The sequence below is a fragment of the Pristis pectinata genome, chromosome 9 (genome assembly GCF_009764475.1).
Source record: "Pristis pectinata isolate sPriPec2 chromosome 9, sPriPec2.1.pri, whole genome shotgun sequence".
NCBI classification, from domain to species: Eukaryota; Metazoa; Chordata; class Chondrichthyes; order Rhinopristiformes; family Pristidae; genus Pristis; species Pristis pectinata.
In genome coordinates, this window is record NC_067413.1 from 65,894,416 (window position 1) to 65,919,226 (window position 24,811).

Consider the following 24,811-nt stretch of genomic DNA (forward strand, 5'->3'; position numbering starts at 1 on the left):
AAGATGCTTACTGATCCATCCCCTGCTCACACTTTTGTAAATCAGACCACCAGGCTGTGCTCCTTCTCCCTGCATACAAACAGAAACTGAAATGTGAGAATCCAGTACATACAGTTGTACAGTGCTAGTTTGAGGAAATAGAGGGGCTTCCAAGTGACTGCTTTGAATCAGTAGATTGGTCCACGTTCAGAGACTCAGAAGCCAACCTAGATGAGTATGTCATCACCATCACAGATTTTATAGGCAAGTGTGTAGAAGACTGTGTACTAAAGGGGTCAGTCCGGGTGTACCCAAACCAGAAACCATGGATGAATCAGGAGATACACTCCCTACTGAAGTTCAGGACAATGGCATGCAAATTGGGTGAGCCTGACCTATACAAGAAATCGAGATATGACCTTCGTAAAGCTATCAAGAGACAATGCCAGTCCAAAATAGAGTCCCAGACCAGCCATCAGTTCCGGCAGGGCTTACCTGCTATAACGGGCTACAAAATGTAGTCAGGCAGCATCGCCGACAACAGCGCATCCCTTCCTGATGAGCTTAACGCATTCTATGTGCATTTTTAAGAGGGGGGGACCAGAATGTCACTACCCACCCCAACAGCCTCCAATGCACCTGTACCTATAGTCACTGTTGCAGACATCAGATCAATCTTCCAGAGTGAATCCACAGAAGGCATCTGGACTGGATGGAGTCCCTGGCCATATCCTTAGATCCTGCACATATCAGCTGGTGGGGGTATATGCAGACATTTTTAATCTCTCCCTACTGCAATCTGAGGTTCCCACCTGCTTTAAGAAGACCACTATCATCCCAGTACCTAAGAAAAATAATGTAATGTGCCTTAATGACTACCGCCTAGTGGCTCTGATGTCCACCATCATGAAGTGCTTCGAGAAGCTGGCCATGGCATGCATTAACTCCAGCTTCCCAGACAACCTCGACCCACTGCAATTCACCTACCTCTGAAACAGGTTCACGATGGATGCCATCTCCCTGGCACTACACTCATTTCTGGAGCATTTGGATAATAAAGACACCTACGTCAGACTACTATTTATTGACTACAGCTCTGCCTTCAATACCATAATTCCAAGCAAACTCATCTCCAAACACCTAGACCTGGGACTCAACACCTCCCTTTTCAACTGGATCCTTGTCTTTCTGACCAACAGACCATAATCGGTAAGGATAGGCAGCAACATCTCCACCACAATTATCCTTATATCCTTAACACTGGTGCCCCACAAGGCTGCATCCTTACCCCCCTACGTTACTCCCTGTAAACTTATGACTATGTCACCAGATTCTGTTCTAGCTCCGTCTACAAGTTTACAGGTGACACCACTGTAGTGGGCTGAATCTCAAATAATGATCAGTCGGAGTACAGGAAGGAGATAGAGAGCCTAGTGGCATGGTATCAATGAGAACAACCTTTCCCTCAGTATCAGCAAAACAAAAGAGCTGTTCATTGACTTCAGGAAGCAGAGCAGTGCGCACACTCCTGTCTCCATAAATGATGCTGACGTTGAGATGGTTGAAAGCTTCAAGTTCCTTCGAGTAAACATTACCAATAGCCTGTCTTGGTCCAGCCATGTAGATGCCATGGCCAAGAAAGCAAACCAGCACTTCTGCTTCCTCAGGAGGCTAAAGAAATTTGACATGTCCCCGTTGACGCACACCAGTTTTTATAGATGCACCAAAGAAAACATCCTATCTGGATGCATCAGGGCTTGGTATGGCAACTGCTCTGCTTGGGACCACAAGAAATTGCAGAGAGTTGTGGACACAGCACATCACGAAAACCAGCTTCCCCTCCATGGAGTCTGTCTACATGTCTTGCTGCTTTGGTAAAGCAGCCAGCATAATCAAAGACCCCACCCACCCCAGACACTCTCTCTTCTCCCCCCTCTCATCGGGCAGATGACAGAAAGGCCTGAAAGCACAGATCACCAAGCTCAAGGACAGCTTCTATCCCACTGTTATAAGAAAATGAAATGGTCCTCTTGTATGATAAGATGGACGATTGACCTCGCAATCCACCTCGTTGTGGTCTTGCACCTTACTGTCTACCTGCACTGCACTTTCTCTGTAGCTGTTGCACTTTATTCTGCATTCTGTTATTGTTTTTTTCTTGTACTACCTTGATGTACTGATGTGATGAAGTGATCTGTATGGATGGCATACAAAACCAAGTTTTTCACTGTACTCGGCATATGTGACAATAATAAACCAAATTACCAAGTACCTGATTATTTGCAGCACATAGCACACCACATAAATACATACATGTGCTGCGCAGTAGAATTCCTACGTCATCAAGTTTTCATTCGCATGGGAGTCAGGAGGGGTGAAAATCATTATGGGAAAGGTCTGTGAAATTGAGAGATTAAATAATCAAAAGGATGGTGGTGCAATGCAATAGGGGATAGTAATGCGTCGAGAAATAAAGCTTGGGAACAGCTGAATCATTATTTAAAATCTCTCCCCATTGAGCACGGATTTTCTCATTTCCATCACACTCCAAATCATATTTTAACCTGGAAATAAAACATCCTTATTGCCAATTTGCCCTCATTTTATCCCGTGACAGGAGCAAGTCAACGGTTTTCGAGCTGGGTGTTTTCTGGTTAACTCAATGCCTGGAAAGCTAGAGGGGGCTGGAAAGGAGATGCATCTAATTCTCGAACAGCATCAATGTACATCCTCTACCAAAACACATAGATTTGTTCCACCTAGACTCAACGTTCTTCTGTGATTTAAAAACTATGATTTTAGCAATCACCTTCCCTCCCCGTCCGTTGACGGCGGCGGAGTACTGGAAGCGGCCGGGTGAGGGCCGCAGCTGATCAGCGAAGACGTCATCACTGCTTTGACATTGATGCGTTTCACGTGGGGCGGAGAGAGGGGGAGGGGAGGGGAGTGAGGGGGGGGGGGTGGTGGTGAAAAAAAAGCACCAACCGTCAGAGAGAGAATCTGGCGAGCCCGCCCGACGACGTCAGATCTCCTCAAACCTTGCGGTCGAACGCGACGTTGAGTGACAGGTGCGCGCGCGCGCGCGCGCGCGGGACTGATCGAGCACGAGCCGGCGGAGTCCGAATGTGATGGCATGAGCCTGCGGACCAATTAAAACCATCGGCAACAAAAGGACAACGACTTCCTCACTCGCGCGTCGGCTTACATCCCGGGGAAACTTCTGTTGGCGGTTACGTGCCCGTCTCCCGTCGCTTTCCCCTTGCTGTCGGAGGGTATGGTGCGTTTCATTCATGTAACGTGAAGCAGTTAATTTGGGAAAAGAATGGTGTGCATTAACGGGAGGCATCTGAGGATTATTCATGTTGTACATGCAGCTTGTTGAACTGAGGTCGTGAACCTGTTGGAAATCTTGTTTTGTTATTGACGTGGATGGGAATGTGCAGTTGTACAATGACAGATAACACCGGGAAAGACGAGAGTTTATTGTATTTAACTTCTTCTCTTAAACTGAAGTGTTACCTGTTGTTACATTAGTGATATACCCAGAGTCGATTGGTTGAGTCTGGGCGGCCAGTGGAGCGCTCCTACCTGGAGTGTTTTGGTGCAGCTGAGGCCTTGTCTGTTTCCTGGTTTCTCGGTTTTACTAAAAGTCGAACTGGGGTTACATTTTGTTTGCACGAGCATTATTTATTTCGGGCTTTAAACACTCATATAAGCTTTCTATGGTAAACATTTTTTTTTAAATAACAATAACTTGTTCTACGAACTGTTCAAGATCCGAGATGATAAAGTGAGTGTCAGCTGGAGCAATGTTTGCTTATGCAGGATAAAGTACTGATCAATGCAGTAAAACTTCCGTTTGAAAATACTTAAATATATTTTCTAGTAAATGTAACTCTTCATTGAAATCTGATTTTAAAATAAAGCATTTTGTAAACAAGGTAGAAGAATTAAATCACTTTGTTACTAATTTAACGTAATACTAATTAGTTAGAAAATGATGATAACATGAGTTGGCACACTTAAATATTAATGGTAAAATTTCATGTTTTGAGTCTGAACTAAACCTGTAAACATGATTTTTGGGCAACAAATTTTAGATGAGAATTACTCAATGATTTATTAGTTAATATTCTTTGGTAGTGGTCAATGAGCCATGCTAAATAGAAGTGATAATTTTTATGGTTACATCATAATTTCTGAATAGTGTTATATTTGTTTGCACATAGAAATAATTTTCTTGAATATTTGAGTATGCAGTTTGCATGGAACATTTTTTCTCATTGGCTTTTATTTTCTGATACTATCCTCAGCTCATGTAATTCAAACTTCTGGTTCATGGTCATCTTGCAAAAGTCAGCCCAGGTTGGGCATGAAGATTGGATTAGAAGATCATTTAAGCCTGTTTTTTTTTGAAAAGACCTTTTTGTCAATTGAGTTTGATATTTATTATGTCCTCTAGTCTATCAACATTTTTATGAAGTTTCCCAATGTTTGTAATTTCAGTGGTTTATTTAATAATTTTGTTTGCTTATCAAACGAAGTCAATACTATAAATTGGTTACTGTTAAATTTGTGCATTAATTTTAAAATTATTTTTGAGCCTTGGCAGTTTTTCTTATTCTCAGGACTTTAAATCCAACTCTCCAGCTTGGGCCATGTTATTTGGGACAGTGCAGTACTGAGGAAGAATTGCACTGAAGGGAGGTGGTGTTTTTCAGATCAAATGTTAAACTAAGGTCTTGTTTCATTCAGGTAGATGTGGAAGATTTTACGGTATCTATTAAAGAAGAATAGAAGAAGTTTGGCCAGGAGATGTTAGCCAGTTAACATTCTGTTAATAGTTTATCCAAAAAAAGTAACTAAAGCACAGTATCTGGTTATTTTAACATTGTTGACGAGAGGAACAACAACTCATATTCTGCCTGGGTAGTCTACAACCCATCCCAATTTCAGGTAATGCTCACTTCTGTATCTGTTTTTATCTTCAACTTCCTTCTCCACTTTCTCTTCTTTCTTTCCCCACCCCCCCCCGGCACCTTCCTTTTGTTTTGCTTGGGAACACAAATCACCTCTGGCTCCTGTTTCACTATTCTCTTTCTTCTCTTTATACTGGCTATCCCCCATCTCCACTTTTTGTCCTGATGCAGGATTTGATTCAAAACTTTGACAATTCCTTCCCCTGCCATCGATGCTGCTTGACCTGTTAAGTTGTTTCAATGGATTTTGTTGCTCCAGATTCCAGCTTCAGCGGTCTCTTGTGCCTCTGTTTTAAATTTGTTGGTTGTGTGATCCTGCTGTAGGTAAATTGATTGCAGTTTCGCCACCATTATAACGGTGTCCTTGTAACTTTGTCAAAATGACTTTGGTTACAAATCATTTTAATGTCCTTGGGTCACGAAAGCTACTATAAGAACATAAGAAACAAAAGCAGGAGTAGGCCATTCAGCCCCTTGCACTTGATCCCATTTGCTATATGGTCAGGGCTGTTCACTTACCTTAGTATCACTTTCCTGTCTTTCCTCAAATCCCTTGAATTAATCTTGTACTGTAAGTGTAGGTCTTTTAATCAATACGGAGGTGAATATGACTCCAGATTGTGTTAGTTATGGACACTATATTGATGATTGGAGCAAAAAACTGTAAATGTTGGAAATTTCAAACAAAACCAGAAAATGACAGAAACCTGAGCAGTTAAGGCAGCATCAATGGGGATAGAACAGATGATATTATGGGTCAAGGATCCTTCATCGGAACTGGAAAAGTGAGAAGATGAGTATGTTTGTGTTGCAGAAAGGGGAAGGTGGAGAGTTTAGAGGGAATATCTGTGATAGGGTGCAAATCAAAGTTGACAAGGTAACGATTACTTTTAAAACAAGCAGGTGGAGCAACATGATAGTCAGATTGAGTCAAAGGTATTGCCATATCTGTGGGAGATAAAGAAGACTAAAGCAAAATTGTTAAATTCTATATTAAGTACTGATGATTTTAACGGGTGTAGTTGGAAGCTGAGTGCTGTTTCTTGAGCTTAAACCAGGCATTGTTGGAGCAATGTAGGATGTTGAAAATGGAGAGGTCAGAGTGGGAAGTGATAAGCACCTGTTGCCCTTGCAGACTGAATCAGTGCAGTCCCCAATTCGTGTTTGTTTCCTCTCATGTAGACAAGATCACGTTGTGAGTGTTGAATGTAATTTATTTCAATGGAATAAATGCAAGTGAATTGTTGTATCACTGGAAGGACTGGTGGAAAGTTGAGGTAAATGGGCAGATGTTGCAGCTCTGAGAGGAAAGATGTTTTTATGATTCCCTTATTAACAATTAAGGGGAGTAATTTTTACTTCTGTAGTTTGTGGGCCTTGCTCGGTCAATAATATTTGCTGTGTTTCCCAATGTGACAGTATTGACTGCATGTTGAAGTCACTCATTGGTGAATCACAGAGGGTTTTCTAAAGTGATAAGAGATGCCATATACATTGATAATAGCACTATGGATATACCCACACTTCAAGGACTGCAGTGGTTCAAGAAAGCAGCTTACTACTACCATCTCAATTAGGGATGAACAATTAAATGTTGGCTTGGCCTGTGAAGCCCATATCCCTTGAGTAAATAATAAAAAATCCTTATCCATTGCTTATTTCTTTGTTTACTAACTGATAAAGTAATATTTGTGGCCAATTTATAATTTAATGCAAAGATGTCCATGTCTTGATTGTAGATTTATCACGTCCCTAAATTTACCATTTTGTTTTGTGGGTCAGATTGTTCTTGTAATTTCCATTCACTAAAGTGATACTCTGAGCAACTTTCAATCACCTATGGAGTTGGAAAGGAATTTTTTTAAATCCCAAATTGATTCGGGTTTATAATCTGTTTTCTGTTGTGATCGGTTTAAAGAATGTCAATGTAGCAATGTGTAAGTGATGTAGTGGGATAAGTTAAATATTTATTCCTCCTTTTGTTTCTGTCCTTTAACCAATTATCTACCGATGCTAATACACTATTGCCAATCTAAATATTTTGTATTACTTCATCTTTGCAGCATAGTCTCCATGGACCAAATGGATTCCTATGCTGGCTCTTGGAGCATTCCCATTCTTCTTGCATCCCATTAATTACCCCACTCTTCTACCACTCACCAACACAATCAGGGCAACTTAGTGGCCAATTAACTACCAACCAACATGTCTTTGGAAATTGCATAGCTATGGGGAGAATGTGCAAACTCCACACAACACAGGAGGTCGGGGTCCAACACTGGTTGTAGGTGCTCTAAGGCTGTAGCTCCACTAACTTTGACACTTTGCCTTTATTTTATGTCATTACATTTTCTGTAACATGAATTGACTTTGAAAATCCAGCAATGCTAATCTCATTGTTTGTTGCTTATCTGTCCTGCTTGTCATGTTACCAAAAATTTTAATTTGTAAAATAGGCTTCTTGGATTCATGTTGGTTATTTCTAATCACATAATGATTATTACTGTGTCCTTAAGAATTGATTCCAAAAGTTCCTGACAACTAAGGCAAAGCTAACTGACATGATACCTACTTTCTTCTTCCTTTCTTTATTGAAACAGGAGTAACACTTTGTTTCGTTCCAGAATCGAAGGCATTTTGGAATATTTCTACTAATTATTTGACTGTCTCTGAAACTATCAGTGATAAAGGTTCACGGGTCCTTAGGGTTTGCCCCTTAATTCTCCCATAGCTTCTCATTTATGTTAAGTTTTGCACTTTTATTTGAATCTTGGCACATCAGAATTTATCCTTATTCTGTCTTCCATAAAAGGAATGATACAAAACCTCCAGCACTCCAGGGTGGAAGGCAGCAGGTGCATAGGAATGCCGTCACCTTCAAGTCACATACTGTCCTAACTTGGAATTGCATTGTTGTTCCTTCACTGTCACTGTGTCAAAATCACTGACAGCACTGTGTGAATTCACAAATGGGCTGTAATGGTTCAAGAAGGTGGCTTATCTTTACTGGAACCATTCACAGATGTGCAGTGTGACTGACAGTACTCATCCCACAAAATACTTATTTTTTATATACAAGGCTTCATCTGCTTCCTTACTTCCTATTAGTGTTTCTCAACTCTGCCTCCAAAGGATTTGTATTGAGTTGTACTACTCTTGCTTTTTAAATATTTCTAAGAAGCTCTTGGAATACATGCCTTAAAGCTTAACTCTTTGCATACATTTTTTTTACCTCCAGATATTGTTGCAGTTCTTGTGTCCCTTCAGCAATTTGGTTCTTGAACTAACCGGCAAAGCCCAAATCACTACAGTTTACCAACACTGTGACCACTTTGCACTAAAATGCTCTTTCTTGTAAAAAATTGTATATAATTTGTTTCTTGTGAATACTGCTTGTATGATGCTCTATGCCTGTAATGCTGCTGCAAGTAAGTTTTTCATTGCACCTGTGCATACATGTACTTGAGCACATGACAATAAATCAGGCTTTTGGACTTGTTTTGAAAGCTCATCAGATTGCTCTTTGCTTTTATGACGGTGAGGGTGATTCATAGACTATCTTTGAGCTACTGCCTGTTAAACTTTTTTCCTGGTTGCTGAAACTGAATGTAAGGCATTAAGATATTTGTAGGTTTTTTTGCTTCTGAAGATATTGGCCCATCTTTTTTTGATGTTAAAGACCTTTAAGGCATTACCGGAAATTAAGTTACATTTTACTGAGTTGATGTGAGTCGCCTGAAATTGTGTGATATGAACAACTTGAGTTTAAGATCATGTGGACAAAAGTGTGGGAAGAAATTTATAAAAGGCACTGTATAATAATCTCCAGGTCTACGATAGGACTTTACTGGAAAATTAGGTTACATTTCATTTTGAAAAAGTACTTAAGTTATGGCTTGATAAATCTTTTCCAGAAAGCCAGAATTTTAGTGGTGGGGGAAAAATGGTAACCAATGAACTAGTGAGAGAGCTTTCCTTCAAGTAGTGCAGTATCATCTTTTACAACAAACTGAGTGGGAAGACTGGACCATGCATTCCTGGTTTGTCATATGCATAAATTTCTCAGTAATAGTAAGACTCAATTGAATGAAATTTAAATCCATAACCTTCTGATTTGCAACTGAACCAAGGCTGACATCGTCATTGTGGAAAATATTTTCAATCCATTAAAAGTAAATTGCATTTAAGATGTAAACTCCAATCTGACAGTGTCCCAACCCTGCACTTACCACTTCTTTTTCTTGCCCAATATCCCCTAACAGGACTATCTTGGTAGGCCCATTGTTTCTGCCTGCTCATGATCCATTGAAGTTATCTCTTCATACTTCGACTCTATCCTGTGTACCCTTGTCCTGTCCCCTCCCACCTGTGTCTGGGATTCTTCATATGTCCTCCATCATTTTGATAACTTCTGATTTTTTTTTTTCCTGGCCCCCACTCTCTAATCTTCACTATGGATGTCCAGCCTCTGCATCTAGCACATCATCCTTAATCATTTCTGCCAGCTACCAAGATCCCACCGCCAGCTACATCTTCTCCTCCCTGCCCCTTCCTGCTGGGACGACTCCGTCTGTGTCTCCCTGGTCCACTCATCCCTTCCCACCCACACCTGATTCCTGGCACTTTCCCCTGCAATCACAGAATGTGTAACACTTGTTCTTGCACCTCCTCCCTCACCACCATCCAGGGACCAAAACAGCCCTTCCAGGTGAGGCAGAGATTCACATGCACCACCTCCAACCTTGTCTACAGCATTCGGTGCTCCCGATATGGTCTCTTTATAAAGGCAAGACCGAGCACAGACTGGGCCACTGTTTTGCAGAGCATCTATGATCTGTCCATGATGGTCATCCTGAGCTCCCAGTTCCATGCCATTTCAATTCCTCTTCCAATTCCCATACTGACCTGTGCATCCTCAATCTTTCTCACTCTTTCTCTTCCATCTGCCCACAACACACACAGTTCACCCACAGGCTTTCCCCCTCCCCTCTCTGGTTCTGGTTCCACCTGTCATTCACATCTTCCCTAATAGTCCTGATCTTCACCTCCCTTTAATTATCAGATTCTGGCACTGGTAGCCCTTTGTGTTCCTGCCTATCAATTTTGACCTGAAATGCCAACTATTCCTTTCTCCCCACAGATACTGCTTGAACCACTGAGTTCCTCAAGCAGACTTTGTTGCTTTTAAAAACCAGTTCAATTGGAGGAAGAAATGAGGTGTGAACTTCAACATTAGCAGAGGCCTCACATAAAATAGAATCAGTGATGTTTTCAGGATGTTTGAGTGTTAATGCTTTTTCTTAATGAGTTCATTCAGCTTTTTAAATCATGAGACAAAATTTGGTTAACTCTACCTATCTTTTCGGGCATTGAAGTTACTTTCCAGAAATTGCAAAGAATAGTTGATAATCACAGTTCTGCAAAGGTCTCTCAAAAATAAAATTCAACTGCTCCAACTTGAGTTAACTCCCTATGAGTGGAGCAGTTGTGCAATTTGAAGTTTGTTTTAATTCTTTGAAGAAAATAATTATCCCTGAGTATCGAAATAGTTCACTATAAAAATGGATGACCTTGTAATGGCTGAAAATAGTTTTTGTTTGTTGAAAGTAGAAAGCCTCAAACATTGAAAAGCAATCGTGATTTTTGTTTTTCATTTAACCAGGTTTCAGTTGATGGAGAATGAGTGTCCCTGACTACATGCAATGTGCCGAGGATCACCAGAGTCTTCTGGTTATTGTCCAGCCTGTGGGAATTGTACCAGAGGAACAGTTCTTCAAGATATACAAGAAAATTTCTGCTGCCAATCAGATTAACCTTCAAGATTCTCAAAGAGTTCTATACATTCGTTATAGACATCATTACCCACCTGAAAACAATGAATGGGGAGACTTTCAAACCCATCGAAAAGTTGTGGGGTTGATAGCTGTTACAGAGTGCTGCAATGCAAAGGACTGGCCTCAGACTTCAGAGAAATTCCATCTACAGAAAGAAATTTATGGTTCTACATTGTACGATTCACGTTTGTTTGTCTTTGGGCTGCAGGGAGAAATAGCTGAGCAACCTCGCACCGATGTTGCATTTTATCCAAGTTACGAAGAGTGTGAAACTATAGAAAAGAAAGTGGAAGACTTTATTGAATCATTGTTTATTGTTTTGGAATCGAAGCGTCTCGACAGAGCAACAGATAAATCAGGAGACAAGGTTCAATTATTGTGTGTGCCATTTGAAAAGAAAGATTTTGTGGGCCTAGATACAGATAGTAGGTGAGTGATAATGTATATATTTTTTGAAGTTAGTACATTGTTGGCAAGATTTGAACTCTGTAATATTAAGAAACTCTATTTATGGGCAAACAAGAATGGCAATGAAATGTTAAATGTTTCTAATGAGTTATAAATGATTCATTCATGAGATTTGTATTTTGCAAAAAATAACTGTCTCCGTTATTTTTAATCCTTAAAATACACTTTAAAATATTGAATCACAATTTAATGAGTATATTAAAGTGCCTTCTTTCCCAAAAGTAGTGCCTGACTTGTTATCTTTTACTCCTTTGATTTTTATAGTAAATACCAAAATCTTCAAGAATGTTTTTAATTCACTCATGACTTGCACAAAAAAAACCAGCCTTTTGCAATATTTAATGTTTAAAAAAAAATATTGGAGATGGGGGTAAAAATCTATTGCTAGCTGTTGTTTAAAGGTAGAATTTGCTGTTCTTTTCAGCAGGCATGGAGGTGTGATTAATACTCATGCAGTATTGATATTACAATTATAAATTGCTCTACGTAACTTTAAAATTGTAATTAGAAGTTATGTGTGTCAAAATGTTACTTTGGGGAGACATGCTGAAGTTTTGAATTAGTTTTGTGGAACTTGTTTGTATTAATTGTTTTGAATGTGAGCAGGACTAGTCCCTTGAACTTACTCTGCCATTCATTGAGATCATGGCTGATCTTCTACTTTGGCACCATTTTCCTGCATGTACGCATCCCTCTCTTTCCTTAATATTCCAGAAACTGTCAATCTCAGTTTTAAATGAGCTCTATGACTGGGCTTCCATAGCCATCAGGATGGATAATTCCGAAGATTTACTGAAATTTCTCCTTAATTAAGTATCACAGGCCTACTCTTAGTTCTCTCTATGACCTCTTGTTTTAGTGTTCCTCTGCCAGGTGAGGCATCCTCCTTGCATCCAGTCTGTCAAGCCCTATAAGAATATTGTAAGTTTCAATGAGATCTTCTTGCATTACTCTAAACTTTTGTGTATACAGGCCCAAAACATTATACCTTTTTGCTTTGCCAATGTGTTATTTTTGGGAAAGAAAGACAAAGGACTGCAGATGCTAGAATCTAGATGGGAAAAACACAATGATGCTGGAGGAACTCAGCAGGCCAGGCAGCATCTGTGGAGAAAAGCAGGCTGTCAATGTTTTGGGTCAGGACCCTTCTTCGGGACTGGGGGTGACTTGAGATGGGGAGAAGAGGTGCAAATTCTGATTATTTTCTTCTTTCTAAAAACCCATGACTGGGTTCTAGTTTGCTGCAGGCTAAATATGATAAAGCACACTATATGCAAGTTATAAGATGTTAATGAAGGAGGTTGTAGATCCTTTTCATTAAGGTTGCAAAATATTAGATATTAATTTCTAATCAACAGAAATTGTAGTCCTTCATTAGGGAGGATGGTATGTGGAGAGCAGCTGGATATTTTAAAATCTTTTTAAATAATGCAGCTTAAAATGCCAGTTTCAGTTATGTGGCCTGCGATTGTCACTTAAAAAAAACATTTAATTTAAGCATGTCCTTTCCCAGATGATATCTGCAGTTCTAATTTGGCCAAATTGTTTCGGCACCCACGACAATATTCCCTAAAATGCCCTAGCATGCCCCACAGTTGGCAAACCTCTTCTGTCATGATCCCTGAGCGAATTATCTTCTATTGGCAAGGCAGCTGCCCTTAAGTGATAATTGGCAGGAAGTTTTCTTCCTCTATTGACAAGATTCCACGTGACTTCATTGGGTCTTAAGTCAAAATGTATGAATACCAGGGCTACAGAGACTTAGGTCTGAGAGGTGTTAAGAGTTGTCAGTCCACTTGTTGCAAATGCAGTTTGTCATAGAATTGATAGGATTGAGCACTGCACAGTCATGGTGGAAACAGTTCCACATTCATGCTAATGACGCCCTCATTGTGGTGTATGACATTACCACTATGTTAAATGATCAAATTTAGCAGTTTAGTTCCAAGAAATTCGTGAGAAGCTGTGGGATGTCAATAGCAGCAGAATTGTAATCCCCAGCTTTAGTATTTCAACCTTGGTAGAATAAGTAGGGAAGATTATACCATGAGAAATACCAGGTGCACCTAACAATAGATCATAGAATGATATAGCACAGAAACATGCCCTTCAGCCCACCCTGTCTGCACTGACCTTGATGCCAATCCAACTAATCCCTTCTGCGAGCATGTGGTCTGTACCCCCCCTCTTCCCTGCCTGTTCATGTTTCTGTCTAAATGCCCCTTAAACTTGTGCTTCATCCATCTCCCCTGACATTGTGTTCCAGACACCTACCTGTGAGTATTTTTTTAATTAAAAAAAAACTGCCTTTCACATCTCCTTTTGAAGTTGCCCCCTCTAGCCTTAAATCTATTCTGTTTTAGTATTTGACATTTCCACCATGTGGGGGGAAAAAGACTTTGACTATCAACCCTATCTGTGCCTCTAATAATTTTATATTCTTCTTTCAGGTTGCCACTCAGCTTGGCCTCCACTCCAGAGAAAACAATACAAGTTTTCCAACTTCTCTTCTATGGCTAATGCTCTCCAATCCAGGCAATATCCTGGTGAACTGGAGACTGCAGGTGTAGGGTTTGGACCTGAAATGTTGACTATCCCTTTGCTTCCACAGATGCTGCTCAGCCAACTGATTTCCTCCAGCAGTTTGTTTTTAACATTCTGCATCCTCTCCAAAACCTCCACATCCTTTCTGTAGTGTAGTGAACAGAAGTGCACACTCTGCTTCAAATGTGGCCTAACCCAGGTTTTATACAGTTGCAACATGACTTCCCAATTGATATACTCAGTGCCCCAACTGTTGAAGCCAAGCATGATGTATACCTTCTTTGCTGCCCTATCTACTTTCAGGGAGCTAAGGACTTTCACAACAAGATCACTTGGTACATCAGTGCTCCTAGAGGTCTGGCCATTTACTGTATACTTTTCTCTTGGTTTTGACCTCCCAAAATGCAGCAACTCTCACTTATCTGGAATAAACTCACATCTGCCATATCTACCCAAATTATTCAACTGGTCTCTATCCTGCTGTATCCTTTGCCAATCTTCTTCACTATCCACAACTCCACCAATTTTCACATTGTCTACAAACTTACTAACCAGACCACTTACATTTTCATCCAGGTTGTTTAACAACAGAGGCATGTTGTTAACTTCCAAAGCCATGCTGACTATCCCTAATAAGGCTGTGTTTTTTCCAAATGTGTTTAAATCCTGTTCCTAAGAATCTTCATCAGTAATTTCACTACCACTGATGCAAGGATAAAAATGTTACACATTGTTGAAACTACAGAACAGAATTGCAAGTGTATGAGGAAATGAAGGACCTTGCAATTAATGGATCAGATCAAATTAGCATGCTTAATTAACATGTCCACCCAACCCATCCTCCTGAGAATTGGAATTGGTTTATTATTGTCACTTGCACTGAGGTACAGTGGGAAAAACTTGTCTTGCATACTGTTGATTCAGATCAATTCATTAAATGGTGCATTGAGGTAGAATAAGGTAAAAACAATGCAGAATGAAGTGTAACGGCCACAGATAAAGTGCAGTGCAGGTAGACAATAAGGTGCAAAGTCATAATGAGAGAGATTGAGGTCAAGAGTCCATTTTATTATACCAGGGAACTGTACTATGGTCTTATAACAGTGGGATAGAAGCTATCCTTGACCCTGGTGGTACAGGTACATGCTTTCAGGCTCTTGTATCTTCTGCCTGAGGGGAGAAGAGAGAATGAGTGGGGTCTTTGATTATGCTGGCTGGTTTACCAAGGTGGCAAAGTGTAGACAGCATCCATGGAGGGGAGGCTGGTTTCTGTGATGTGCTGAGGTGTGTCCACAACTCTCTGCAGTTTCTTGCAGTCCCGAGCAGAGCAGTTGCCGTACCAAACGTGATACATCCAGATAGGATTGTTTCTATGGTGCAAAGTTGGTGAGTGTCAAAGGGGACATACCAAGTTTCTTTAGCTTCCTGAGGAGGCAGTGGTGAGTTTTCTTAGCCGTGCTGTCTACGTGGTTGTATGAGGACCAGCTATGGGTAATGTTCACTCCTAGGAACTTGAAGCTCTCAACCCTCTCGGCCTCAGCAACGTTGATGTAGACAGGAGAGTATGCACCACCCACCTTCCTGAAGTCAAAGACCAGCTCTTTTGTTTTGCTGGTTTTGAGGTTGTCATGACACCATGTCACCTAAGCTTTCTATCTCCTTCCTGTACTCCGACTCATCGTTATTTGAGATACGGTCCACTCTGCAAATTTGTAGATGGAATTAAAGCAGAATCTGGTCATGCAGTCATGAGTGTATAGTGAATAGAGTAGGGGGTTGAGGACACAGCCTTGAGGGGCACCAGTATTGAGAACAATCATGCTGGAGGTGTTGCTGCCTGTCCTTACTGACTGGTCTGTTGGTCAGGAAGTCAAGGATCCAGTTAGTAAAGGAGGTGTTGAGTCCCAGGTCTGAGCTTGATGAGTTTGCTTGGAATGATGGTATTGAAGACTGAGCTGTAGTCAAGAGACAATAGTCTAACATAGGTGTCTTTCCTGTCCAGGTGCTCCAGAGATGAGTATGGTGCTAGGGAGATGGCACCTGCCGTAGACCTGTTTTGGCAGTAGGTGAATTGCAGTGGGTCGAGGTTCTCTAGGAGGATGGAGTTAATGCATGCCATGACCAGCCTCTTGAAGCACTTCATGATGGTGGATGTCAGAGCCACCAGGTGGGAATCATGAAGGCATGTTACCTTATTTTTCTTGGGTACCTGGGTGATAGTGGATAATTTACTCCTTCCAAAACCCTTGCACCATGGCTACCTTGTTATCTACTAAATGTATTGCATCACTATCAAACCTTTGACCTCTTACCTGGAAAGGCAGTTGATGTATGGAAATGCATTTATCCCCTAGTTCTGATGAAGCGTCTACAACCTGAACCAATAACTGTTTCACTTTCAACAGATGTTGTCTGACCTATTGAATGTTTCCAGCATTTTCTAGCTATTGAGTAGTATTGCTCCAGGTTACATTCTGACTTAAAAATATACATTTGAAACCTAAGAGCAGGAGAAGGCTGCCTGGCCTTTGAACTTGCTCTATTATCCATTAATATCATGATTGATTGTCTACATCAGTGCCATTTTCCAGTGCCATCACCATAACCTTGATTCCCTTAATGTCCAGATTTTATTGATCTGTATTGAATGAACACAACAAATGAGCCTCTGGAACCTGAAGGGGTAAAGAATTCCAAAGGTTCACCAATCTGAGGAAATTTCTCCTCATCTTCATCCTAAACGGTCTATCCATTATTCTGAAACTGTGCCTCCTGGTCCTAAACCAGTTCTGCTTTATTTGAGAAATTGCTTTCGGCTCGCTTTCAAATATATATCCATATATTGGTCATTAGAGATCTTTTCACCAATGTATACTTTTTACAACCTAGCATCATTAGTAAAGATCTTATCCTGCTTCTCTTCTATTGCAATATTAATCTGTTCAAAATATCAGGATGATAAGATGGACACCCAGATGGCATTATTTTTAATTTGTCATTGAACTAATGTCAGCAAAACTGTTACCTGATTTACTTTAATTTGTGTTTATAGAATATTGATTTCCCAAATTGGCTGCTGTATTTCACTATATAACAGTGATTACATTGGAATATCCTGAAACTGAAAAGTCTAAATGCAATGTGCTTGTACGTAGAATGCTTATTCCAGACACAAGGTGTCAGCACTTTCCATTTGGGGCGAATTAAAATTGCAAGTTTAGGAATTGAGCTCTCTTGACTGTATACTAATAATGCCCTGGCTGCAACATCTAAATAACATTTGTTTTCATTGTTGGGCAACCATCTGATCATTGTGAGAAAGCCAGCTTTAGCCAATAGTCGGGCAATAAAATAAATGCAGACAGTTGAAATATGTTTCATTTGGTAGGATATTTTCACATGAAATATTGGACTGGTAGAGGCTCAAGGACAGTGTGGGAACTTCTTGTAGTCAGTATATTTTGAGAACTTGGCTTTTTTCTGTTTATCTTGACTTTTTTTTTGTTGCTTGGCAATGTTTTAATTATATCCAAGTGGAAAATGTCTAGACCTTCCTGAAAGTTGTGTAGTTGATTGTTCTAATGTAGTTGAGTGGACTTGGCATACAGAATCCTTATGATCTTTGTTTAACTGTTGCTTTTTACAACAGATTTTTTCAATAAAAAGCAGTTTTAAATCAAAAGTGCAAGCTATTACATTTAAAGGTGATATTTCAGTTGCAAGTAGATACTGGAAATGTCTGAACAAAACTGTAATCAATTTTTTGTGCAGTGATATTGGAAAGCTTAATGAGAAATGCACATTAAACGATCTAGATTGGCAAGTGAGACTTTACAGATTACTGGAAAGAAAATGTAATAAATTGGGACCACCTGGTGAACTCAATTATTAATGCATGATATGAAGATTACGTTGAGTTTTGGGGAATGCAAACAATTTTGTTGATGTTAAAATAACCAGTTACCTTTAGTTACTTTTTAAACACATAATAGGAGAAATTTCAGACTTTTGTAAGGATCTTATGATATGATTTCAAGCCATTGATGTTTCAACAGCTTATAATGGTTTAAACCTAGATGTGGAGAGATTTGAATGCATTGTTTCTCTTTCGCAGAGTTGCAAAGCTCTGTAATTTGAACTGTAACAATAATTTGATTTTTGTACCCTGAAATGCACACAGAAGTAGTAGTTCCTTTCCAGTATCTTTGTGTAAAATTGTTGTAACTTGCTTTGTTTCAAAGATTGATGTGATTTCTTAAGTATCTTTAATCAGATCAAAAGACAAGTGTGGTATTCATTTGGAGTTCTGGAGTCCACCCTGGGGGTATTCATGATTTTATTATAAAGATATGGAGATAAAATATAAATATATTCTAATCTTAAGAGAAGGGTGTTAATCTTGCAGATTTATCTGAAGTCTTTTCAAGAATAATCCTATTTAACAAATAATCAAATGCACACCCAATGATTCTGAAACCAGATGCTTAAGCAACAATGGTACACAAAATGCAATGGTCCTGAATTGGTGGTCAGTGGCAAAACACCAGTGCTTGCTGCTGACCTACAAAGTTCCCCATTAAAATCTATTAACCTTGGTGTGAACCTCCCTCGTTCATATGGCTGCACATCACCTGTGGGGCCCTTCAAATGAGTTATTGGTCACTATTGCTGAATCAATATGTTTGGTTGTATTAGAACTCATTGATTTTGGCAAATTTTACATGGATGTTTTTAAAAAAAAAAGTTAAATGCTTGTTAACTTTGTGGAATGCTCATGGGGGGGGGGAGTCATTTTGCATTTATTAATTTTCACTTAAATATTTCAAATGTTCCTCTTAAAGGAAAACTAAATTCATTTGATAATTTCTTAAGTTTGGGTGTTTGGCAATGTGAACTATTTCAAGTAAGTGCTAAAATAGTGAAAACCAACTGGTAAATATTTAAAGTGGTTCTTTATTGATGTGGATGAGAACTTAAAATGCATTGCCCTCCTTGATCTTTCGAACTTGAGATTTTCATCAGTGTTTATTGAAATCTCATCCATATGAAACGGCACGTCTTCACTAAGATAAAGTTTCTCACAAGTTAATCTACATTGCTGCTTTCATTTTGTGTCAATGATCTGAGGAGGAAACAAATTTAATTTGTCTAAAGTTGTATTTCAAGTTACTGGTGAACATATGTTTGTCTTTCCCAAGGAATGATACTAGAATCATATCAGTATAGCTGATTTTTTTTTTAATATATATACAAATATGTGCTTGCAGACATTACAAGAAGCGTTGCCAGGGCAGAATGCGGAAACACGTTGGTGACCTTTGCTTGCAAGCAGGCATGCTACAAGACGCTCTTGTTCATTACCACATGGCTGTAGAACTACTTCGTTCTGTGAATGATTTTCTGTGGTTGGGAGGTAAGTTCCTTGTGCAAATGAACTGAGTTACTGTAAGTTGCAAATTATTTATCAATTGCACTATTGCTAGTTGCTCATTCATTTTTGTGGCTAAGGCTGTGATTTAAAGGTATTAAGCATTGATTTTCAATGTAGACTCAACTTTTTCTCAGTGAACATTGAAATATTTTCCAATAGGAAAACTGAAATAATAAAGAAACTTTGAATACTCTTGCCATTGAAATCTACTGAGAAAGAACATGGAAGCTGTCAAGTTTGTTTCATTTAAAAAAAAATACAGCGACAGTTACAGGAACACAGTATGCCAGCTCCAGAATGGAAGACTTGCTCTGTCTTGAGATGAGGCTGTTAGAGTACAATTATAACATTCTGGCACTTACTGAACTGTAGGAGGCAATTGCTCTCCATAAAGTGCCCACTGAATGTTAGTTTGAATATTGTCTGGGCCATTCAGCCTTTATTGCAGCCTTGTGTCAAGTGTGAACAAAAGTATGGAATTCCAGATGCACTGTTTGACTTGCAGCCCTTGATATCAAAACAGCTTTTCAACTAAGCATCAAGGAGCAAAGTTGTTGAATTTGTACTGTGCACAGAAGTTGATTTGTATTTGCTGAAGATCATTCACCTCAGCTGCAGGAAATCAGTGCAGGAGTCTTTCAGGGGGGTGTCCAGGCCCAGCATTCTTTACCTGCTTCATCAATGACCTTCTATCCATAATAAGATCAGAAGTAGGGATGTGGAATAATAAGTGAACAATGTTCAATTCCATTTACTAATCCTCAGCAATTAGTAATTTGCACCTGTATGCAGCTCAATAGAAGTAACATTCAGGCATGGGCTGATCAGTGGCAAGTAGCATTTAATATCCTAGAGGTGCCAGGGAGTGACCAAAGAGTTTAACCTTGTACTGCTGACAACTTGTGGCATTACTGCCATAATATTTGCCTTCATCAACAACCTGGGTTCACAATGACCAGAAATTAATTGGACAGGCCACAGAGGTGGCTACAGGCAGATCAGAATCTAGGCATACTGTTGCGAATGAGTGGCCTATATTCCCAAGTCCTTGTTATCTAATTGGCACAGATTGGGGAATGTGCAATTCACTGAAGGAGTGTAACGCCATCCAGGACAGAACACCCTGCTTGATAGCACCCCATTTGCCACCATAAACTTTCATTCCCTCCACAAGTGGTACACCATGACTGCATTGTGTATCATCTGCAAAATGTATTGAAATTGCTTGCCCAGGCTGCCCTGACAGCACTTTGAAAACCATTGATGTGCACCATGTAGAATGAAAAGGGAAGCATGTTCATGGGAATGCTACCACCTCCAAAGTTCCCTCCAAGTCGCATTCCATCTTAACTTGGAAGTATCTTTTGTTCCTTTGCTAAATTATGGAGCTTACTATCCAAAACTTTGTGGAAATGCTATCACCTGAAAGACAGCATAAGTTCAAGAAGGTGGTGCTACTGCCACCACCTTAATGGCAATAAATGTTGGTCTTGTCAGCGATCACAAATTCTGAGAAATGAATCAATAAAAAAAGATATAATAGTGTAGGAGGGAGAGGATGTCTAATACAGAGGTGTCATTTCACTACTTGGTGTATTTTTTGACCATTTTAATGTGATGTGAATAGTAAGGCAAATATGAGGCATTTGGTTCAGTTTTGAGCTGGAGGACTTTGATTCTGAGTTAAGGAGACAAATTGTGAATGAAAATTGGAAAAATTATGGAAGCAGAAATCTGAAAAAGAAATATAAAATGCAGGCATTACTCAATAGATCAGGCTGCATCTGTAGAGAAAGAAATAGATTTTAATATTTCAAGTTAATACTTCAAGTTAATGGCCAGAGCTTGGAAAAGTGAGAAAGCAAAGGTTTGAAGTTGCAGTGAATCGGGAAGGGTGAAAAGTACAAATTGGATGTCTGTGACAGGGTGGAGGCCAAGAGAATTTGGATGAAGTTGATAGTGTTGGTACTGTTTGAGAGAGGGGGAAGAAGACTTGTCAATCATAGTTGATTTATCTGGCGGAAGTGTAAACAAGGAGATTAATGAGAAGGGAGCAGAAGACTTTGAACATGATATTTGCTGAAAATCTTGGGTGGGGGGGGGTGAAAAGAACACTGGAAATGGGTCATGCATCAGGAGAGAGAAGAATTGAGTCAGTATTACAGATGGATGATCTGACCTGATAACAAGCCCTTTCTGGCACATGGGAAGTTTGATCAACTGAAATTGTCAAAATATGGCATTTAAAAAAAAAAATTAATGGGATGAGGATATTGCTGTCAGGATTTGGTGGCACTGAATTGTTGGTATTGTTTACTGCAGTTCCAGTTGGGTGGATTACTTTGTCCTGAATGTCTTGTGATGTTGAAGCAGCACTCTTCTGGATAAGTGGAGAATATTAACTATGCTCCTGATTTGTGTTTTGTTGATGGTGGAAAGATTTCAGGAAGTGATTTACTCAGCATGGCCTACTCTGCATTTTTGCTCTTTGTTCTTATGTGGCTTGTTTTGTCCTTGTAAAATGTCAAGGATACATGGCAAAACACTCTGGTTGGAAATGGGCATTGCCCAGCCCTTGTAGGGATGTTGCTTTACATTTATTAGAACGTTGTATGGATCTTGTTGCAAGCTGAGTTGGGGCATTATTTTCTGACTAGTTGTGAATGGAATCAGATTGGCATCAGTTTTCTTTTGAGAAAGAGAATGGATGGAATTGTAGAGCATAATATCACATGGGGTAGTGGAACAAAGTGTTTGGCACTTTTGATTTTCAAAGGACTGGGTGTTCCCTTTTTGTCATGAGTCTCCTTATGTTAGTTCTAAAACTACAACAATGAACTTAATGGAACATTAATCTCTTGCCTTAAATTTTGTTGCTGAGTTATTTTTGGCCATAAGTTATCTACTAAGGGGTTATTAACCTCTTGATGTGTAGTTTTGTTCTTGAATTCTCTTCACTAATGTTGGATAAAAGTTCCTTTAAATTTCAAAGCTTATTTAAGAAATGTGGGATAAGTTTCATATTTTGGATATTTAGAGCAAGCATGTGGCCCAAATGTTGGCCTGTTAAGATGGCAGAGACTTGTAGCACATGATATGTATTTACTAGGGGGGTGTTACAAGGATAGGCAATTTGACAAGGTCGATGGAGTATCCCAAGTTTGCATTAAATTTTCTTTCAAAGTAAGAAAATGGAGAACCATTTGAGATTTGGAATGTGCATTCAAGCCATCATTATGATGGTTCTATTTCCATGCTCATAATACTGTCTCACTCATCTGCTATGAAAATGTTCATCATTTATTACTTCTAAACTTCAAACTTCACACTTCACAAGCATTCTTAGCTGCCATTCACTGATTTCTCTGTAAAGTTGATGCCACCTAAAATAATGTTGCATGAATCCTAACTAGTAGTAAGGCTGGAATTGCAGCAAGACCCATTCAAAGTCAAGTTTATTGTCAATATGACAAGTACATGTATACATGAGTGCAATGAAAGACATACTTGCAGCAGCATTGTAGGCACATAGCATCAGATATTGTGAACCCCTTTGTTTACAGTGCCTCAGTTTTAAAATTCTCACCCATGTTTTCGAACAGCTTCATGATCTCTTCCTTCCCTATCACTATAATCTCCTCTGGCATTTTAACCTTCAGAAATACTTGATTCTTCCAATTTGGTCCTCAAGTATTCCCATCCACATTGGTGGTAAAATTTTAGCTGTTAAGGCTCAAGCTCAAGAATTCCTTCTATAATTCTTTGCCTCTTTATCTTTTTCCTCCATTTTAACCTGCTTCTCAAACCCTACTATTTTGATCAAGCTTTTTATCATTCTTTCTAATTTCTTCCTATATGGTTTACTGTCAAATTTTGTTTTGGTTAATGCACTGATGAAACATGTTGATTTTGTGTGGATAGAAGCTGTTGCTTTTGCTAAAATCCTTGACTTTAGATATAAATAGCAAGAAATACACTGTTCATAGTGCTGTATTTAGTTATGTATTTTTAAACTGAGAATGTTGTCCTTGTTGTCCAGCTGCACTTGAGGGTTTGTGCTCATCTTCTGTTATCTACCATTATCCAAGTGGTACTGGGTCAAAACCTGCTGTGCGCAGAGCTTGTAGCATGGGTTTATCATCAGAGGCTGGTAGGCGACATCGTCATGGTAAGTGAACAAGGTTTTTAATTTTCAGCTTTGCATATATTTGTTTCTATTTATATTTTATGATAGAATTTTGGTAATTTTTATTCATGAAGTCCTAATAATTCTGATCCATTCTATTTCTTGACAATTGGTCTTAATTTTTAATTGACTATATCAGTTTTAATATTTGTGCAGAATATTACTTTTTGTATGTAATTTGGGTCCCATATAACACCATTAAGTAAACAAAGAATATTACTTTGTGTAATCAAAAAATAGTTGAATAATGTATATCTGCGTGCAAGTTGGATGTATGGAAAAGAATGTACATTGCTCAAAATGGGCAATGTCAAGTATTTTTAAAAAAAATTGAGAATTTTCACATTTTGAGTTGATAAATATTTACTAGGAAAATAAGTTTGTATTAATGCATTGTGAATTCAAAACTTAAAGCAGAATATAATGGAATTTCTAATTTTAGGAGATTTTTAAAACAAAGTACAGTAATGGAAGAGGCAAGGTGAACTTTGTAAGCTTTCATGCAGAGTCATCTGCTATTGAGATCTGTGTTCTTGTGCATACTCTATTCTGAGTTAGCTGATCAATGTGACAGTGGTGTTTAAATTGCTAAAAGTAGATCAATCCCTCCCTCAATAGTATGGTAGCATTCAACCAAGTTTTTTTTCCATCTGACAGCTATCTACTAAATAACTGAAATATGTACTATTGGATACAATCTTTTGTTGTAATACATTCAATGGTCAGACAATATTTAGAAGAGGAGAAATAGCCACTTGAATGATATACTTGAGGATTCTTGGCATCCGTGGAAGTGCAGTTCAAAAAGGGATCTCGATAGCATAAGAGGACAAGAAGAAAATATGAGGTTTTAACCTTTTGTATTTGGGATGTTTGTGGTCATAAGCAGGTTTTGCAGCCATTTTTGTATTGGTGAGCTGTCTCAAAATGATGTGATATATGCTGTTCATTTCCAAGGATACATAAAAGCAGTGGCATAGGTAGATAAGTTGGTTAAGAAGGCATGCAGGATATTTGATGAAGAGTCTTGATCTGAAATATTGACTGAGTTCCTCCAGCTTGTTTTTTTAACTCCAGATTCCAGCATCTGCACTCTCTTGTCTCCAGGTTATTTGCCTTCATTAGCCAGAGTGTACAGTACAAGAGCAGGGAAGTTATGGTGCCACAATGTGAAGCATTAATTGGGTTGCAGATGAAGTGTTGTATACAGTTCTGGTCACCCACACCACAGGAAATATGTGATTACACTGGAGAGGGTGCTGAGGAATTTGACCAGGATGTTGCTTGGGATAGAGCATTTTGGTTATAAGGCAAGACGGGTTTGTTTTGTTTGGAGCAGAGAAGTTTGAGGTATACAAAATTGAGGGACACAACTAGTCATGGTGAGGAA

General features: G+C 39.2%; 1 protein-coding gene across 5 annotated transcripts in view; it reads left to right on the forward strand.

Annotated features, from left to right (window-relative positions):
- The first annotated feature begins 3,102 nt into the window (after nt 1-3,102).
- The window catches only part of trappc9 (trafficking protein particle complex subunit 9), a 460,625-nt gene continuing 438,916 nt past the window's right edge, over nt 3,103-24,811 (forward strand). For 2 of the 5 annotated variants that reach the window (XM_052023166.1, XM_052023170.1), the window contains exons 1-4: nt 3,103-3,251; nt 10,621-11,221; nt 19,072-19,217; nt 23,275-23,403. In XM_052023166.1, the coding sequence (XP_051879126.1) occupies nt 10,638-11,221; nt 19,072-19,217; nt 23,275-23,403 (859 nt within the window). In that variant the 5' untranslated portion in view covers nt 3,103-3,251; nt 10,621-10,637. Of the gene's footprint in view, nt 3,257-3,623; nt 3,770-4,734; nt 4,936-10,620; nt 11,222-19,071; nt 19,218-23,274; nt 23,404-24,811 lie in introns of those variants that run through there. The other 3 variants (XM_052023168.1, XM_052023167.1, XM_052023169.1) reach the window with 3 other exon arrangements.